Raw genomic sequence first — 14,059 nt, 5'->3', positions numbered from 1 at the left:
ACAAATTTATATTATTTTTAAATTGTGTGCCTGTGTGGGATATGTGCACATGAGCATACGTATTGACAGATGTCCCTGCAAATAGCTTCTTTGAGTCACCTGGATTGAGTGCCATGAACTGAACTCTGGTCCCATGCAAGAGCAGCAAGCTCTCTTAACCATGGCACCATCTCTCCAGCCCTATATTATTATTTTTCAAATCTGTTAGCTTACAATATAGGTTAGTGGGGAATCACTAGCCTAGCATGCCTGAGGTCCTGAAGCTGTCAGTTTCCAATACTGAAAAATGAATTAATAACTACATAAATAAATAACATTTATTTATTGATTTATTTGTGGATTGTCTATTTTTCCTACTTTCTTCAATCTCAAACGCACTTCTACACTTGCACACACCTATCCTCCCAAAACATAAACTTGTTCTCATACAAAAAGGACAGTGTCAAAGTAGAAAATAATAAATCATGGCTTGGTGGAAACCTTTGTGACAGAGACTACTTTTGAGGCTGGTCAGGACCTGGTTTCAGTGGTGGACCCTCACTGATCTGCACTGTCATTCACTGCTCAAAAGCTTACATCCCCCTATCTCTTCCAGTGTAGTTTTCCTAACAGCACTCTGCATTTGGGGCTCAGCCTCTTCCTCCCTTTTAGGCTCCTACAACTTCCCTTTGTTGGACCCTGTTAATTAAGGTCGAAGTCTACCATAGTCCAGATGGCTCTCTGAACTGGACAAAACGGAGGAAGACTCCCTTTACCAGCAGGGTTTCCCTTTCTCTGACCTTGTCTGGGCAGCCTCTCTTTACCTGTTCAACTTCCTCTTTTCCCCTTCCTCTTTTCCTGATAAGAACCAACCAGCAAGTACCTGGGTTCCTGGAAAGCCTCTCCATGCAAAGGAGACATTCATAGAACTTTAAACTCCAGCCAATAATTTTTATTTACTCTGAAACTTCTTCCCACTCTCCAAAGTCCACATATGCCCCTGTTTCTCTCAGAATAAAGTATACACATGCAAGCTAAGATCTTCTCATAGAGCTGTCTCATTGATGATCATCAGAGAAGGCCTTTGCCTGCAAGAGCTGTAACACTAAGATCCTCAGAGAAGGCCTTCTCTCACCCATCCAGAACTGCCCTTCATCCTTCTAGCTCAGTGTGCAGAAGCATCTAGACATCCTGAATGGGAGGAAACAGAGAACTCGGAACCACAGGTGGACCCCCAAAATGCATACCTCATCCCTGAGTCCCATTTCAGGTGCAAAGTGGGTCTCATTGATTGGAAGGCTTTGGTGAAAGCAAAAGATATTTGTTTTTCTACTGCAAGACCCTGAAAACAATGTATGGCCTTACCTCCAGCAAAGAGAAACTTTCTCGGTCATTTCTTTCCTTTTGTTTGTTTTCATCAGCAAAGTCATCCATAAAACAGTCTATGAGATTCATTAAGGATTGGACCAAGTTTGTATCTGAAGTAGGAGAGAGCTCCTGGAAAATCAAAAGGAAGGGTCTGTCAAACAAAGGATGCCAGGCAACCATGTTCCCACATCTCCTGTATGGTGCCTGTCTCATCCTATCAGGCACAGAATCTATGAAAAGGTACTCTTGTGATTCTCATTTATGAAGGAAAACTGAGGTCTACTTTCATGTCTTCTATACAGTGATTACCACGCATCAATAACATGTTCTCTTTTTATAATATGTATGTGTGGCCTGCATGGAAGTCTTTCAGTGGCTAAGTCTTTTTCCACCATGTTGAGGCAGGGGCACTTCTTTCTTGCCACAACTAGCTGGTCTGTGAGATTCTGAGTGATTGTCTTGCCTCTTCTTCCCATCCTGACATTGACATTTCAGAGGCACCTGTCACACCTGGCTTTTTGTGAGTTCTGCAAGTAGAACTCTGGTTTGCCTGGCAGATGTTCTTATCCACTGAGCCATCGCAGCACCTGGTGGTATGTATATTCTATAAAACTTCTCCTGTTAAAAGGTATGTGTTTATCTTAATCTAAGGCATAGATTGTATCCTTTATTAAATTTTGATTAAGATAAACACAACACATTCCTTCAAAAGGTTTAGGATCTATTGAAGAAATAGCTTTTGCCTAGCATGCACAAAGTCCTGGGTTCAATTCCCAGGAACACACACACACTTTTTAATTAGTATTTTCAGACTTTTCTGTGTGATAAAATTACTTTCTGTACGTTTATATTCCTTTCTGAATTAGTCTCAATGTTCCATTTGAGTTACACTCTGTTTTAGCTTACCTTTGCACTTAATACAAACAAATAAACAAACAAAAAGAATAAAACCCACTTAAAGATTTGTTTACAATCCATACAGTAAACTCAACTCCATGATAGATGTCTGAGTTCACTCAATGTCGGTAGTTACACACATTATTCACTTTATGTTTTCGGCATTCCACTGTTACAGTTATATAAAGTGAACCAGGAAATACACATGTTTCCCAGGGCCATGTTCTCTCTGTGCACCTGCCATCTTCCCATCTAGTGGCTCTCCCAGCCTTCAAGGGTGCAGTCCTTTGTGGTTATCATGTGAAAATTCACCCAGTGAAGTTATCTCTGAGGACCAGAAGTGGTAGGATTCCTAGTCAGCCATCGTGTCCTCATAAGAGTTGTAGACACTAGGACTGAGCTTCTGGCTAACTTGGGACTGAAACTGATGGGATGGGCCAATAGAAATGGTTCCTCCTAGGCAGACTCCTATGGTTATAATGGCTATCCATAACTTCTGTAAGACTGAACAGAAGTCCTACTATGTTAGAAAGTGTACATAAAAAAGTTTGGTTTTGCCATCTATCCAAAGCACATGTCCATGACATAGACAGTTCATTTCTTTGTAGGACTTAAATTCTCTGACAGTGCTAGGGAAGAAGAAACACGAATTCTATATCTTGTTTTCTTCTGACTCTCAGAGCATGTATGTTTAGATGGTTCGGAGCATGGTTACTTCCTGTTTATAACACACTTAGGTGCCAGTCAATGACTGAAAGAACAATGATACCCATTTTCTCATCAACATCTTGCACATTCCTCAGCCACTGCCCCAGATACGCAGGTCTCTATCCTCACATGTATTTGCCTGGAAGCCCATATTTTCCTTCTTATCTTTCTATCAAGCATTTGTTTTAGAAAATTTGAAACATACATAAACATAAACACTACAGGCACATGAAAATATACAACTGCTCACCTGAAATAAGAGAAAACTGCTAGGCTGCAGCCTCTGCTCATCCATGCACAAGTTGGGAAACCCAGTCTGCTCTTCTTCCTCTAAACCTGCCCACACAGAAAAATCTTCTCCATCCACATGGAGAGAACTCCAGGCTAACATGTCAATACATCTCCAAGTTTCTAGCAACCCACCCAAGAGTGCCCGCCCAGGGGCTAAGCTTTTGACTGTGTGTGGATACAATGCCAGGTGTTAGCTGACACCCTCTCCTCATCTAAGCTCTATTACCCCCTCCCCCGCTTTAGCCTGGATGTGTGACTTCACTTACCTCCACCTTGGAGATTAGTAGACCCACCTGAGAGCTGCCTCCTAATAAACCTGCCTTTACCTGCTTTTAATCTGCTCCAATCTGGCCTACATCTGTGACACTCAGGGAGAGATTTAAAAAAGAAAACAATAACATCTAGATATTGTAATGCACAAAGCTAGGCAGGCTTTTCAGGTGTCTTCAGTTTTAAGAAAGAATAATTATACTGATAACACTGTCTCCATTTCTAAGATGCTACACTTTGCCTGTTTTTGGATAATAGTTATTATGAATTCAAGCCTTTTTATTTTGGTCTGAGCTGAGGTTCTAGCAGGCAGTGCTGACATATGCCTGTAATCATAGCACTTGGTAGGCAGAGGCAGCCAGACTCCAGGTACAGGCCAGCCTGGACTCCAGGCCTGAGAAGATTTGTACCAAGGAAAAGAAATAAAAAAGAATAAAATGGAAAAAAAATCCAATCATACCTAACAAAAAGTATGTTTTCCAATAGCTTTAAAAAACATGTTGAGATTAATACATTTAATTCAAGTTTCCCACTTTTTAAATCTTAAAGTTCCAGTTTGTCTTACCTTTGTATGCCTTCTGATGAATTCAACAGAGAGAGGGACCATTCTATCAAACAAGCCTTCTATAAATTCCTTCTGAATGATACTGACTGACTGTGGTAACGTGTTTATCCAGGACACCATCAGTGGTCTCCAGCCTAGCATGTGAGGCTCCATGTAGATCATGCCACACCGGGAAACCTGGAAGGACACGTGTCGGTTAGCATCCAAGTACTGCTCAAAACGTTCCATTGCTTCACAGGCTCAGTCTGCTCACATGACAGGAAGGGGGCAGTCATCACTTGAGGTGGATTTAAGGACATTTTCCAGAAACGATGTGTGATTGTAAATGGGTACATACCTTCTAACAGATGAAGGTTGGAGGTCACGTGATGTATATCTGTTCCCAGGCACCTAGTCATGGATGCTTTTCTGTTTTATGTCTCTCAAGAACAAAGATCACCAAGTCCTTTGCTAGCCTCACCACTGATTCAGTTTGGCCATATGCAGTGCCTGGCACAGGGGACTGACTACATCGAGCAGCTCTAAGAAGCCTCCTGTTGACCATCAGATTTCCCATAATGACAGAAAATCTACTTCAGTTAATCACTGGGACAGAATCAGGTGGGGTTAAGCAGGGAGTCCTGTGCACAAGATCTGGTTTCCTACTGGGCATTAAGATGAGTTGGGACATCTGTTTCTTACAACCCTATAGGGACAAAAACTTAATTTTATATCATTCCTTGACCTTAGCTTATGTGTGTGATTTTGTAAAATGATCCAAAATAAAAGAAAAATAAACAAATTACTAAATCTGCCATGGTATGTGAGCAGATAGTGCCTGCTCGTTCAGGACCACAGATTGCTTTCACAGTGGAATGTATAAGTACATTCATTTTAGAGTAAAGCTCCCAAGTAAAAATAAACATTTGCAGAAATTGTGCAATTCATAGGTAGACGCCAAACTTGAGACCTTACAGTGGCAGGAGAGGCGACTTCCAGATCCATCGGTTCAAAAATCAGGTTCATTTGTGGTGACATTTGAATAATCTCCCCACTCATCAGACACAGCTTCTTGTTGTCATCCAGCACAGTGTTCATGTTCTCAATCCACACGGCATCAACTGGCCCATCAAAGATTAACCACTTCCTGTCTGGAGTCTACATGCAGAGTGGATAAAGGGCAAATGCAGTGGAGGAAACAGATCAATAATATTTCAAAATTTAGAAATATAATTTATTTTACCATGAAAAGATAAAACAGTACTCTTTAAAATGAACTATAAACAGGCAGGTGCATGTATCCATCCATGCAGGCACATTAGCACACACACACACTCATACACACATACACACTCATACACACAAATACATAAGCGTAGATGAAGAAGTCTACATATGCCATGGACAATACAAAACTCTAATACCTCACTTGATTCAATCTTTTCAATGTTTCCAATGCTAAATACATGTAAACTGCTTTTAAAATATTAGAACTGAAAATACTATTGATAGGGAAAACAAAATGTTCATTTAAATATGCCTGTTCTTAGTATTCTCTAATAGATCACTCTTATGAATTCTACCTAACGTTTTTTATAAGGTTAATGGCTTCTATGCACTATGCTAAAACTTTGGTTTTCTTCCACAAAATAAATTCACACACACACACTAGTGTAGGACAATGTTTTTCAACCTTGCTAATACTGTGACCCTTCAATATAGCTTCTCATGTTGTGGTGACTCCAAACATAAAATGACTTTCATTGCTACTTCATAACTGTCATTTTGCTACTGTTTTGAGTTATAATGTAGATATCTGTGTTTTTCAATGGCTTTAGGCAATCCTTATGAAAAAGTCATTTTCTTCACAAACACATTGTGACCCACAGGTTGAGAACCACTTGTGCAGGATGCGAAAATCAATATAACATTCACATAAAGTTCTGTACACCAGTAATAATATGTACTAGTGATGTATCGATAATACAAAGTCAGTATAATGGCCTGACAAATATTATGAAATATAAAAATACTTACATATTGTCCAGAAAATAACCACCTTTCTGGTTCCTATAATTCTACCTGGTCATGTATGCAAATTATGTTTGGTTCACTGTCACCTTACTTGAGTTCCAGTGGTGATGGAACTAAGTCCTTCTTACCACAGTCTCAGACCCCATGGTTAACTCCATAGGACTGTGAGCTGCCCCAGGGTCAGCACCCTATGTTCACACCGAAACTGGTACTTGTGTGCTTGGAACTCAGGAGGACAGCACGGAAGAGTACTGATTACATTATGCTCTGGGTGATCACTGAGACCATGACTCCCTTGAACTCTCCACTGCCAGTGCCTGTCAACTGTCATTCTGGGGACATTGCTGTGACCTTGAGCTTCATCGTCTGAAGGACTTCTTTTTTCACCCTGCTCTACTGGTTTTGAGTACTGCACCTCACTGAGATTTAGTGTACATAGGGCATAGCTTTCTACACAGTGTAATGTAAGCTATGTAAGGACACATTGCACAGAGGTACCCCATGGCTCTTTCTATGTAAATGATGTGCCTGTTTACATGTCTAGAAGCTTCATTTTACATTATTCTGGCCTGAGCACATGCACTTTGGACCCTGCTTATGACTGTGACAGTCACCTGCACAGAACAAGGCACAGAAGAGATCCCAGTCCCTCAATAACTGTCAAGTCCAGCCTCTTCTCTTCCAACCATACTACATGGAAAGTTCTGGAACACTGGACATTTTTGTTCTGAAGTATTTCTAACAAGGATACAACAAGGGCAGCAGCTCAAACTACAGGCAGAAATGATGTCAGAGAAGAGACTGTGTGCCACATCACTGGAATCATCCACTCTCCTGACTTCCAAGAGTTCTGTGAAGGACCCCCAGGACAGAGGTGCCCAGGGACATGGTCTGTGCTGTCCTTGTATGGGCTGCCATCATTCCTTAAAGAAATACCACCAAAGCCTCCAGTAACATGCTTTCAGTAAATATCTTAAGACGTAAATAACTGGGAAAGAATCAGATACTGGTCACAGGACACATAACCCTTTTAAAATCTACATGTAAGAAGACAGACTCTTACCGAGGAAGCTGCGAACGCTCTAAAGCTGACAGCCAGGATCCCATCAGACCACTCGTGGGAAACCAAGTCAAACTGCCCATAAAGCTGGCCCATGGTGACAGACTTGGGATTTAAAACAGTTATTTGAACCTTGTTTTCTTCCATTAGTCCCTTAATGAAAAAGAAAAAAAAACAGCATTATTTATTTCGAAGGATACTATCTTTCCTCATTGAAAACATGATTGTGCATATAAAAATATCTTAAGAAGCCTACAAAGAAGCTGCCAGCAGTAAGGAATGAGTTTAACAAGGTTCCAAAGCACAGGGTTTGGAAAGAAGTCCTTTCTATGCTCTCTGTAATGCCAATGAACAACTGAGAGTCAAGCTTTGACATGTTGTTTATAAAAGTATTTTAAAGTAATTAAATACATAGGAATAAATTAGTAAATTGTGTTCAGTCTCATAATCTGAAATCATAGAGAAAGAATTGACAACTGCTTGGTGAAGGCCCACAGAGCAAGAGATGTAGGCATCTGGTGTTCTTGTTCTCTTTCTGTTAAAACAAACAAACAAACAAACAAACAAACAAAAACATTGTAAAAACTGTTGACACCATTCTGAGTTCATCGGCATTACAAAAATAATCTTAGGCTAGATTTGGCCTATGGGCTGTAAATTGCTGACCCTTCCTACAAAATGTTCTCTGAGAGAAAATAAAGAGTTGTAATGATAGAGACTTCCCATGGAGTCAAAAACTTAATATTAGTAAATTGCCTATTTTGGCCACAACCCTGGTTCTATGGCATTATTATGAGACATGTTGGCACCCCTGGGGCACATAAGTCTTACTTTTAAATCAACAGAATTAACTGTTAGAGCAGACTCAAATTTATGGAAAGTTGAATAGAAAGTGCAAAGCCTCTGGAGCCCTCCCCCTGCCTCCCTGACAACGCCCCTCCCCCACAGCAGCACTAACACACACTGGGAGGCACAGGGCATTACTGATGATTGTGTGGAGATGCACTATGGCTGAGCATAGTGCATAACTTATATTAGTGTTGACTCGGTGTTTCACTCTGTGGGGTTTGCTAAATACACCATGATATGTGGCAGTCACTATAGCACTGTGCAGAACAAGTTCCTTTAAAAGCCCCTGTGCTCAAACTTTCCTTAGTCATTTATTTTATGTGCAACAGCATAGCAAGTCCAGTTCTTACCAGTTCTGCCCAAGTTTTGAAGCAGCACAAACCAGCAAATCAGAGGGCAGATGTGTAAATAATTTTCTGAAGTTACAAGGCAAAGCTCAAAGTCTTTGCTCTCTTCTCTTTGCCTGGAAGAGCTTTACCTTGAAACTTCCCCAGTGTAGAAGAATAGGGAAACTGTACCTGTTTTTAATCAGGATAAAGTTGCTGCCCTTAAAGACAGCTTTTATTCCAAAGACCAGCAAGAAGCTGTAGGTAGAGTATGATAGCTAAGGGAATAGCAATGTTATTCTTAAAATTTCCAGAGAGTGAACAAACCATTTGCCGGTTGGGCTTTAAGGGACATCAGAAAACACGCATCTTGACTCCTGCCCCTCTCTCAGCAGTGCGGTGCCTTCTCCTTTTATAGACTTTATTTTTGTGTGTGGCATAATCAATTATGTCATAACAGTGATACAGTAGCACTGTCAAAGATACATACAAATTAAACACAGGAAGATAAAAAGACAAGCTGAGGGTTAAGAACAAGAGGGAAAGGAAAAAGAAGGAAGAGAGGCAATGGCATGAAAAGAAAAGAGGTGGAAAAAGTAGTGTGTCAGTTTATGACAGTAGACATAAATCTTCATAAATTTCCCTATAAAATAGAAAGACCACATGTGGACATGGGTGAACAGCGGCTCCCACCCCTGACTACACCGTTATTTGTAATTGATACCCAGAAGCAAAGGGAAAATTGGTTCCTAACAATGGCATGTCACTGGGCATATGAACTACTCTAGAGCCAGCCCCATGCGCAGGAGTAGTGGGCCAACACAAAATGAACTCCACACTGTTTTTCCAATTCGTCGTTGTTGTCCTTTTGTGGGCTTTTTTGTTTTGTTTTATTTTGTTCTGTTTGGGCTTTGGTTTTTTTTTTTTTTTTTTTTTTTTGTCTCACTGGGTTCTTGTTTGTTTTTAATTTTCTTTTCTTTCTTTTTTCTTTTTTTTTTAATATTTTTTCCATTTTTTATTAGGTATTTAGCTCATTTACATTTCCAATGCTATACCAAAAGTCCCCCATACCCACCCACCCCCACTCCCCTACCCGCCCACTCCCCCTTTTTGGCCCTGGCGTTCCCCTGTACTGGGGCATATAAAGTTTGCCTGTCCAATGGGCCTCTCTTTCCAGTGATGGCCGACTAGGCCATCTTTTGATACATATGCAGCTAGAGTCAAGAGCTCCGGGGTACTGGTTAGTTCATAATGTTGATCCACCTATAGGGTTGCAGATTTCTTTTTCTTTTGAGAGATAAAGAACATGAAGTTGGATGGATAGGAAAATGGGAAGAAATGGGGAAGAATTGAAGGAGGGAAAAAGATCAAAATGTATTGTATAAAATTATAAATAAAAATTAATATAGACACCATCAACCTGAAGAAATGAAAATTCAAATTGTTTATTATTATAATAAGGTAAGTCACAATGATAATAAGAATAGATTTGAAGCCATACCTGAAGGTAAACAGATACACAAGGAAATACAGGAATATTATTAGTGAAACAAAACATAGCAGATCCAAGGTAAACAAAACAGGTGAATATTTTTGTATTCATTGAAAGAGAAACTTCACAATGAAGATATAATGATCAGAGACCCCATTACAGGCCCCAGGCACTGAAATAGGAGGGAAAAGCTATCCAAGGCACAAGAGATGTGAGCAGAAGAGCAGTATCAGCTGCAGAAGTTCATCGGTTTAGCACATCAAATTAGGTCTCAGTGTGTCTTGCCTAGGAACTTTAAGTAGCTGGGAGCTCTAGACATGAGCCAGAAGTTAGGAGCACTTGCTATTCTCACTGGGGTCAGTTCCTATGTCTAGTAGCTCACATCTACCTTTAAATCCAGCTCCAGGGAATCAGCCACTCTCTTTTCACCTCTAAGGGTACCCACACACATGCGCACACACACACACACACATACACACACACACACACACACAAACACATACAAACACACAAGCACATGTACACACATACATACACATAAACACATGCATGCACATAAATAATTAATACAACTTGAAGAAATTTGAATAGTAGTCATATACCCACATATGTATAGTATATATACATACTTATGCACACACATGTCTTAAAACTAAATTCACTGCCATCTCTTAACAGAAACTTACATTACAATTTCTCAACAATAACAACAAAAACCACTCTCCTAAAAATATTAAAATAAACCTTCAATTTCCTCTGTATATTCATTTATTTTTAAAAAACAAACAAACAAACAAAAAACCTATGTACTACCTTTAACTAAAAGAGAAGAAATTAAAGACTGAAAGGCAAATTAGTAGGCTATTCAATGTGTGTTGGACTCATTGCTTGTTTGATTTTGCCATTCTAATTATATTATATATAACTCATTTTGTTTTTAATGATTTTACACTCTGCATGGAAAGAATATTCAGAAACACCTGTAACCTTTCTGATACAAAGCTAATTATCAACAAGCTAATGTATTAATAGCACACAGACCTTTTCACAAATGTCATTTAATGCTCCAGCTAGAACACGATATGCACTGGTCTTCCCTCCAAATGGTTCTCCAACAATCATGAAACCATGACGCACAATCATCATCTCGTAGATCTGAAGGATCTTCTCAGAGAAGAAGTCGGTCATTTGCAAATTCATGGTGTGGCAGTTTTCTCTGATGGCGGCCAGCAGTTCATTGTAATCTGGCTTTGGTAATTTCACCCCAGGAAACAAATCTGAGGTAATTCCCTGATAAAAGGTGCGGATTTTATATTGATTATATTTATAACCAAAAGACATAAGCAAACAATTTTCTATTAGCCAATGTATCAAATAAAATTGCATTTCATATAAATGAGAATAGTGCTATTATAACAGTTTGAGTCTTTGTCTTTCTTCTGGTAGAAAAACTCATACCCTAAAGTCTGGCAAACTAATTTAAAAATTGGAAGTTGGATATGATGTGGCTGATAAACTATTATGAACTGTTGCATTGGTGTGAGGTAACACATACATCACAAGAAGGAAGCTGGGAATTTACCGACTCACATGCTGGAGCAGGTATGGCCTTGTTGAAAGAAGTGTGCCATTACAGGTGGGTTTTGAGGTTTCAAATGCTCAAGCCAGGCCCAGCAATAGATTGTCAGAGACACAAACTAAAGGCAAGTTAGTGAAGAAAAGTGATTTACACAGAAATGGTTCTAGAATAACTAGCTATGCCTAATGGTTGACTTTGATTCTGGCCATTTACATAGACAAGAACAAGTTCAGAAGTAATTTCAGTATGAGCATGTATTATGTAGGTTGAGTATTTCGGGGTAACCCAGAACATCAGAACAAGACTTTTATGAAAACTTTGGTTTCCCTATGGAGAAGGTTAGGTTGTCACACTAGATAAGGATGATGCAATCTACCTAAGAGAGAGAGAGGAGAGGGTGTGTAGATATGTGGATACAGGGAAAAAGGCCATGTGGCAACAGAGATTAATATGTTTCTATGAGATTAGTATAAAACAACCACAAGATAGAAAACATCTAGGATTGCAGGGAGCTACCAGGAACTTGGAAGAAACTGATAGAAAATTCCCTAAAAATGCCTGTGGTGGTTTGAAAGAAAATGTTCCCCACAGCCTACTAGGGCACAGTTAGGGGAAATGGCCTTGTCAGAGGAAGTGTGCCATTGAGAGTATACTTTTAGGACTCAGATATGCTCAAGCCAGGTCCAGTGTCACTCTCTTTTCCTGCTTCCTGAAGATCCAGGTGTAGAGCTCTCAGCTCCTTCTCCAGAACTAAGTCTACCTGCATGCCACCATGCTTCCTGCCATGATGATAATGGACTAAACCAGCTCCAATGAAATGTTTTCCATTAGAAGAGTTGCCTTGGTCTGTCATGGTGTCTCTTCACAGCAGTACAACCCTAACTGACAACCTATGTTTTGGTCTCTGGCACTCTCACGTAATACTTCTTTACTCAGAACAAGAAGAGAGTAAGTGTTATGTTGTACTGCAAGTTTGCAGGACATCATCATGACAGCCTCAAGGACGCTAACACAATCATATAATGCACATTTGTAAAAGCTGAGCCTCTACTTGTAATGCTTATGAACATAAAGTTAATTCCAAGATCTAAAGAACAATCTTTATAAATTGTTAAGCCTATTTTATAAATTTCATTACAACTTATATGAGTTTACTATTTTTTTCACTCTGAAGATAAAAGTGAAATTTCAGAGGTAGTTAATGAGAATGCATATGCCTGAGTTGTATTTTAAAAATGTGAGCTACCAATTTAATCACTCCCTCAACTAAATCAGTAAGCTCCCTTGGGGCACTGTAGCCTGGCTGGCCAAGATCCCTGCCCTCATGCACATGCCACAGATACAAGCTTTTCGTCATCTTTTTGTTGCACTTGCACTGACATAAAATGGAGACGATGATGCCACTTGCTCCCCTTTGCTATTGGGGACATGAAATGTAGGCAGGCAAGGTTTTGTGCATGTATCAGGTTGGTCTGTAGTTTGCCATGTGGCACAGGCTGGCATCACAGGCAAGATATTCCTGCCAACATTATTTGATCCAAGCTGGGGACATAACAGATATGTGTAGGTATGTGCTTAACACAAGCAAGGCCCTTACTTGATAACTTGATCTCCAGTGTACACACACAGACAGACACACTTATACACACTCACAGTATTCCATCCATAGTGAAATGTAATGGTTTCTAAATAAAAGTACCTTTCACACAATAGCATTCAAGTACTTTGAAGATAGTCCTGAAAGAAGAAGACAATGTGGTAATTTGTCATTCAGTGCTTCTCAACCAAGACCAATGAATATTCCTTGACTCTCCTGTCAGGTAAAGACTAGACATACTCATCTTTCTGATTGCTGCTGTGAGAGCTGTGTGTAGACATCTCACTGGGGTTGGAGGTGACCTGCAGTACATGACGTTGACTTACACAGGAAATTTTCCTGACTGGAAATGTAAAGCACACTCCACTTGAGAGAGACATCACTAAACACAGAAGCACTACTACACATGAACATGTCCACTGACACACACTCCCACCCTCTGGAAGGAAATGCAGCTTTTGTTTCTGCAAAATTTTTTCTGTGTTTCAGCACCAAGGGTATGGAAGGAAAACTTTAGGCAGAACACTTGAAATCTTTCCCTGTTGGTTTGTTCCATGAAGATGTGTGCCCTGCCAAGTCTAGATCCAGGAAGAATTCCTTTCAAAATGATGAAAGATGGTTGCTATAGGAGGACACTCGTGGAAGCATTTCTTATCTTCCTCCCAGGGCAGCTATGGTCCAAAACCACACCACTACCATTTAGTAAGAGTCAATGACCTATGACTTTTTATGGTAGACAAAGAGAAGAATAAGAGATTTATTATAGAAACTATTATTCTAATCCTTCTTCCTCCAGCTATTCATAATCTAATTTTAAAATATAACAAGATTTCAAATTTGGTTCTTATATAAAATTATCCTGAACAAACAATTTCATTAAAGTCACTGCATTCTTTTAAAGAAATATAATTCTTATTTTATCAAATGCTAAAGATTCAATGGTGTGATAACCTAACTACTTTTCAACACAGAGTCTACATTCTCATGGAATTTATAGAAAATATTTTATAACTTTGTTAATTATTATTATGCAGTAAAACCACATAAAATATTAAGCTGTGATAA

At 39.5% G+C, this 14,059-nt stretch overlaps 1 protein-coding gene across 30 annotated transcripts in view; it reads right to left on the bottom strand.

The window, feature by feature from the left end:
- The window catches only part of Dnah7b (dynein, axonemal, heavy chain 7B), a 307,481-nt gene that overhangs the window by 154,999 nt on the left and 138,423 nt on the right, over positions 1-14,059 (bottom strand). For all 30 annotated transcript variants that reach the window (XR_003954985.1, XR_003954980.1, XR_373250.4 and 27 more), the window contains 5 exons: positions 10,860-11,108; positions 7,155-7,304; positions 5,033-5,215; positions 4,079-4,255; positions 1,345-1,476 (listed from right to left, as the gene is read on the bottom strand). Coding sequence is in view for 27 of the 30 variants with exons in the window: in XM_011238490.3 (XP_011236792.1) it covers positions 1,345-1,476; positions 4,079-4,255; positions 5,033-5,215; positions 7,155-7,304; positions 10,860-11,108 (891 nt within the window). In the remaining 3 variants the exon portion in view is untranslated. The remainder of the gene's footprint in view (positions 1-1,344; positions 1,477-4,078; positions 4,256-5,032; positions 5,216-7,154; positions 7,305-10,859; positions 11,109-14,059) is intronic.

Source organism: Mus musculus, chromosome 1 (assembly GCF_000001635.26).
Source record: "Mus musculus strain C57BL/6J chromosome 1, GRCm38.p6 C57BL/6J".
In the NCBI taxonomy this organism is placed as follows: Eukaryota; Metazoa; Chordata; class Mammalia; order Rodentia; family Muridae; genus Mus; species Mus musculus.
The sequence above is the reverse complement of the archived record's forward strand: the minus strand, read 5'-3'. Positions and strand labels throughout refer to the sequence as shown.